This window comes from Coregonus lavaretus (genome assembly GCF_964263955.1).
Source record: "Coregonus lavaretus genome assembly, contig: SUPER_35_unloc_1, whole genome shotgun sequence".
Lineage (NCBI taxonomy): Eukaryota > Metazoa > Chordata > Actinopteri > Salmoniformes > Salmonidae > Coregonus > Coregonus lavaretus.
The window spans coordinates 5,344,830-5,351,305 of NW_028167181.1; the positions used below are offsets into that span (position 1 = coordinate 5,344,830).

A 6,476-nucleotide genomic window follows, 5' to 3' on the forward strand; every position below is an offset into this window, starting at 1 on the left:
TTCACACTGCTCTGACCACCAAGGTAATCACACACACCCTGGTACACCACACACTGAGACGACTGACCAACGATGTTCACACTGCTCTGACCACCAAGGTAATCACACACACCCTGGTACACCACACACTGAGACAACTGACCAACGATGTTCACACTGCTCTGACCACCAAGGTAATCACACACACCCTGGTACACCACACACTGAGACGACTGACCAACGATGTTCACACTGCTCTGACTACCAAGGTAATCACACACACCCTGTTACATCACACACTGAGACCGCTGACCAACGATGTTCACACTGCTCTGACCACCAAGGTAATCACACACACCCTGTTAAACCACACACTGAGACCGCTGACCAACGATGTTCACACTGCTCTGACCACCAAGGTAATCACACACACCCTGGTACACCACACACTGAGACCGCTGACCAACGATGTTCACACTGCTCTGACCACCAAGGTAATCACACACACCCTGGTACACCACACACTGAGACCGCTGACCAACGATGTTCACACTGCTCTGACCACCAAGGTAATCACACACACCCTGGTACACCACACACTGAGACAACTGACCAACGATGTTCACACTGCTCTGACCACCAAGGTAATCACACACACCCTGGTACACCACACACTGAGACCGCTGACCAACGATGTTCACACTGCTCTGACCACCAAGGTAATCACACACACCCTGGTACACCACACACTGAGACCGCTGACCAACGATGTTCACACTGCTCTGACCACAAAGGTAATCACACACACCCTGGTACACCACACACTGAGACAACTGACCAACGATGTTCACACTGCTCTGACCACCAAGGTAATCACACACACCCTGGTACACCACACACTGAGACAGCTGACCAACGATGTTTACACATTGCACACACCCTGTACTAGTCCGTAGAAGACCCACTCTGTCCTGGTGTGTGGTGTTATTTCAGAAGCCAGAGGCCTGTGGTAAAGACGAGGTGTCCCAGCCCTCCCTCCACTTTGCGCGTCATCCCTCAACCTCCTTCGTGGACAGCATCATGGTAGCCATCACCACTGACCTGGCACAGGCCAACGACACACAGCCCCCCTTAGACATGACAGAGGAGCCACAAGCTGAAGGGTTGGGCAGCGAGATCAGTGCCTTCACCCGCCTCGCCCCAACACCTAAGAAGTGTCAAGGTGAGGCCTCCATCGCATCTCCATGCGTTCCCCCTTACTGTTAGCCCCAGGTTACTGTTAGCCCCAGGTTACTGTTAGCCCCAGGTTACTGTTAGCCCCAGGTTACTGTTAGCCCCAGGTTACTGTTAGCCCCAGGTTACTGTTAGCCCCAGGTTACTGTTAGCCCCAGGTTACTGTTAGCCCCAGGTTACTGTTAGCCCCAGGTTACTGTTAGCCCCAGGTTACTGTTAGCCCCAGGTTACTGTTTTCAGTGAAGTATCTGGGTTTTGTTCAGTAGGGTACACTGTAGCAAAACTTTACAACAAAAACTAAAATCTGTGTTCATATTGGACAAGATCATGTAGCACCTCCCCTGTTTCACTGTTTCAAAATGTTTAGTACCTACTGAACACAACCCAGTTGTTTGTCTGTATTGATGTGTCCAGGGCCCAGTCATTAAATGCCTTCCCTTCCCTTCCTGGTCTCTAGTGGTGCCTCCAGAGGAGGAGCAGAGTAGCGTGGTGGAGCTGCTGGCAGACCTGGCTAACACCGTCTCTGAGCTCAGCTCTGCCATCACACAGCTACGACAGAGCAAGGACACCGAGCAGGAGGCACTGAACAACACCATGTAAGCACTGTGACGTGTGTGTGTGTGTGTAAGGCATTTATTTTGTGTTGAGATGTGACGCTTACAATTTCTCCTTTAATTAAGCATTACATTATTTTATTGTGTGTTTTATTTACCTTTCTGGTCTCCCTAAGTCAGTGTTTCCCAAACGGCACATTTTTGTTATAGCCCCGGACAAACACACCTGAACTCGTTGAGGGCTTGATGATTAGTTGACAAGTTGAATCCGGTGTGCTGTTGGGGGTACTGGAGGACAAGTAGGGAAACACTGCCCTAAGTCAACTTCCATCACATTAGGAGGAAACCCAGGGTTTCCCAAACTCTGTCCTCGGGACCCCAAGGGGTTTGCATTTTGCCCTAGCACTACACAGCTGATTCAAATAATCAACTAATCATCAAGCTTTGATGGACAGCGTTTGGGAAACGCTGAGTAAACATAACCTATAATTGTGTTGCTATACAAGTTGTGGGCTGCAGGGGGAGCAGCAGGCTCAGGCCCACAGACACAGGGCTGAGGTGTCCGAGCTGAGGGGCCAGCTGAGCCGTCTCCAGACCCAGCTAGACCGGGACCAGGTGGCTCTGCAGAACAAGGCCCAGGTGAGACACTACACTGCTCTCAGATCAGACCTTACAACTAAAAAAACTCAAGTTTTAGTTACATTTAACCGTTCACCTGCCTTAAATCCTGTATTTGTGAGCATATTGGCAAAGTGCTGCCAATCAATGTTCTACTTGTGCATTATAGATTATTTGACTGCAAAATCTAGACATTTCTTATTACTTTCTTGGCTACAGGACATGAGACATATCATGTCTGATTACTTGACTGACATGGTATTTTGGTGAATAGTGGTCCGTGTGAGTTCTGTGTATGACTGAGGCTGAACCCAGGTCATTTGTTCTGTTTTACCAGGAGATTGACACTATGAAGAGGATCTGCAGTGAAGTGAACGAGGCCAGGGAGTTTCTTTACATGCACAAAACTGAGAACAAAGTAAGGGACTGTATAGGTTTTTTACAAAAAAATACTTGGTTGGCTACATTCACTTTATTACGTCTTCCTAAAAGTTCAGTTCATAGGCAACGTTTTATCCTGGTAAATTGTCATCTATATGCCATGATGTGCTTCCATGTAGCCTATGTAACGTTGCTGCTGTGTTCTGTATTTGTGCTCTGTAGGAGCTGCGTAGGGAGGTGGCGGAACTGCACCGCGCTCTGCACCAATCACAGGTGGAGTCCCAGGCTCTGAGGGACGAGCTAAGAAACACCGGCAACCAATCGGCACACAGCATGCATTCCATGGACGACAAGATCCGCCTACTGAAAGAGGTACAATCCAGACCATAGGTTGACTATTATCCCTTTAAGAACTGCTAGGGCTGTCCTATGGTGTCCATGTCCCTGCTGTCCCCAAACCTAGACACTGGCTGTTCTGCACAAATATGTTTCCATCTGAATGCTCCACAGTGCCTTACATGACCCAGCCCTGGGTTGTTTTACATCGGCCACCATGACATCTCACACACATCCCCTCACACCGACCCTGCAGCCTTGAAAGACCAAGCAATCCTCTCCCTCCAACACTAGTTGTCTTTGACACGCAGTAGGACCTTAAACGCTGTCTCCTCCACAGGTGGAAAGACTAAAGAGGACTCTGTTGGAAGCAGAGGAAGGAAGAGGAAAGCTTCTGGAGAGAGCCAAGAGACATGTAAGTGTCTATACCATCTGTACACAAGTTACTACAATGCTTAAAGTTACAATCCTTAATTGAAACGATAACAAAGCGTCACCCCGCCTCTGATTTGGTAATAATTTGAGGGATGGGACTAGAGAAATGTAACCACTCTCAAATTCATAGGCAGAGCTATGGATGGAAGGAGTGACCATCTATGATATCGAAATTATAGTTTTAACTATGTTTTGAGGCTATAAAGTGTTTGTTTACATTGTTTACAAACCGTTGGAGTAAAACAAGCTTCTATTTTGGGTTCTGATGGGGTATGACAGTTGAACTAAACTCGAGGAATTTATAAGTTATATTCTTCAAGAATCAATGGGTGTGTATAATTAATTTATAAGTCCAAAAATGGATGTTGCAGCTAAGGATTCCAGCTTTAAGGAAAGTGCTGAATATGTACAGCGTACCAGTCACAACCGCCATATGTATCCTTTTACACTGCTACTCTGTTTATTACCTATGCATACTCACTTTAACTCTACCCACGTGTACATATTACCTCGACTAACCGGTGCCCCGCACATTGACTTTGTACCGCTACCCCCTGTATATAGCCTCCCTAGTGTTATGTTATTTTACTGCTGCTCTTTAATTATTTGCTATTTTAATTTTTTACTTGATCTATTTTTTACTTAACACTTTTTTGTATTACTTTTTTTTACATTTAAACTGCATAATTGGTTAAGGGCTTGTAAGTAAGCATTTCACTGTAAGGTTTACACCTGTTGTATTCGGCGCATGTGGCAAATAACATTTGATTTGAAGTGGTATCCAATGCACAAGTCACCATCTTCAATATTCTTCTGTGTCTCTGCAGCAACTGATCCACGACACCAACCAGAAGAAAGTGGAGAAGGAACTTCGAGTCCTTGACGATATGATTGAGACAGTCAGAAAGGTGAGAGGCCAGGGATATACATTTTTCTGTTTGAAATTTTAAAGGTAGATTCAGCGATATGACGTAGATGCAGAAAGTAAACAGCACAGTGGGTACATTTCCGCAATAACGAAGAGCGTTGAAGCACGAGGCTCCACTTCTCCGCTGTTTTGGTCCCGTGGCTACCAAGTTGTAAAAGCATGATGCGACTCCGTGCACATGCGCAGCTACTGTGTGAGAGCGAAGTCTTGCATCTCGCTCATCTCAATATCTGCAGTGCTGCTTGTGGCAACGTCATTCTGCTGAGTCTACCTTTAATAGAAATTGTCATATTCATATCTGTGTTACTTTGTGTATATTGATAGTTTGGCATTAGACTTGAGACACTTTTTCCTTCTTTCTCTACAGACTTTGTCTTCTGTTCCTGACGTTGTCAAGAACTGCAAGGAACTCAAGACTCTAGTGGAATATCTTGGTTAATATCATATTATTCACTGTACAGTTTTTAATCAGTTCTGTTTTTTAAATGTTTTCTTAAACCTATTTGTATAAATAAAATAATCTGGTAACACTGACTACTTTTGATGGATTTGATTTATGTTAACTGTATTGTAAACGTTTACAGCATTACAATGTACAGCCAAACTCTTCTGCAGTTCCAAACAGTACCAAATTAAGTTACAGTGGGAGAAAAAAGTATTTAGTCAGCCACCAATTGTGCAAGTTCTCCCACTTAAAAAGATGAGAGAGGCCTGTAATTTTCATCATAGGTACACGTCAACTATGACAGACAAATTGAGAGAAGAAATTCCAGAAAATCACATTGTAGGATTTTTTATGAATTTATTTGCAAATTATGGTGGAAAATAAGTATTTGGTCACCTACAAACAAGCAAGATTTCTGGCTCTCACAGACCTGTAACTTATTCTTTAAGAGGCTCCTCTGTCCTCCACTCGTTACCTGTATTAATGGCACCTGTTTGAACTTGTTATCAGTATAAAAGACACCTGTCCACAACCTCAAACAGTCACACTCCAAACTCCACTATGGCCAAGACCAAAGAGCTGTCAAAGGACACCAGAAACAAAATTGTAGACCTGCACCAGGCTGGGAAGACTGAATCTGCAATAGGTAAGCAGCTTGGTTTGAAGAAATAAACTGTGGGAGCAATTATTAGGAAATGGAAGACATACAAGACCACTGATAATCTCCCTCGATCTGGGGCTCCACGCAAGATCTCACCCCGTGGGGTCAAAATGATCACAAGAACGGTGAGCAAAAATCCCAGAACCACACGGGGGGACCTAGTGAATGACCTGCAGAGAGCTGGGACCAAAGTAACAAAGCCTACCATCAGTAACACACTACGCCGCCAGGGACTCAAATCCTGCAGTGCCAGACGTGTCCCCCTGCTTAAGCCAGAACATGTCCAGGCCCGTCTGAAGTTTGCTAGAGTGCATTTGGATGATCCAGAAGAGGATTGGGAGAATGTCATATGGTCAGATGAAACCAAAATAGAACTTTTTGGTAAAAACTCAACTCGTCGTGTTTGGAGGACAAAGAATGCTGAGTTGCATCCAAAGAACACCATACCTACTGTGACGCATGGGGGTGGAAACATCATGCTTTGGGGCTGTTTTTCTGCAAAGGGACCAGGACGACTGATCCGTGTAAAGGAAAGAATGAATGGGGCCATGTATCGTGAGATTTTGAGTGAAAACCTCCTTCCTTCAGCAAGGGCATTGAAGATGAAACGTGGCTGGGTCTTTCAGCATGACAATGATCCCAAACACACCGCCCGGGCAACGAAGGAGTGGCTTCGTAAGAAGCATTTCAAGGTCCTGGAGTGGCCTAGCCAGTCTCCAGATCTCAACCCCATAGGAAATCTTTGGAGGGAGTTGAAAGTCTGTGTTGCCCAGCGACAGCCCCAAAACATCACTGCTCTAGAGGAGATCTGCATGGAGGAATGGGCCAAAATACCAGCAACAGTGTGTGAAAACCTTGTGAAGACTTACAGAAAACGTTTGACCTGTGTCATTGCCAACAAAGGGT

The 6,476-nt window shown here is 45.5% G+C and overlaps 1 protein-coding gene across 1 annotated transcript in view; it reads left to right on the forward strand.

Annotated features, from left to right (window-relative positions):
- spag5 (sperm associated antigen 5) overlaps positions 1 to 4,999 on the forward strand; it is a 15,570-nt gene extending 10,571 nt beyond the window's left edge. Inside the window, exons 14-21 of the mRNA XM_084188528.1 lie at positions 973 to 1,201; positions 1,670 to 1,808; positions 2,273 to 2,405; positions 2,722 to 2,802; positions 2,988 to 3,137; positions 3,442 to 3,516; positions 4,364 to 4,444; positions 4,832 to 4,999. Coding sequence (XP_084044654.1) covers positions 973 to 1,201; positions 1,670 to 1,808; positions 2,273 to 2,405; positions 2,722 to 2,802; positions 2,988 to 3,137; positions 3,442 to 3,516; positions 4,364 to 4,444; positions 4,832 to 4,903 — 960 coding nt within the window. The 3' untranslated portion in view covers positions 4,904 to 4,999. The remainder of the gene's footprint in view (positions 1 to 972; positions 1,202 to 1,669; positions 1,809 to 2,272; positions 2,406 to 2,721; positions 2,803 to 2,987; positions 3,138 to 3,441; positions 3,517 to 4,363; positions 4,445 to 4,831) is intronic.
- Positions 5,000 to 6,476: the final 1,477 nt, after the last annotated feature.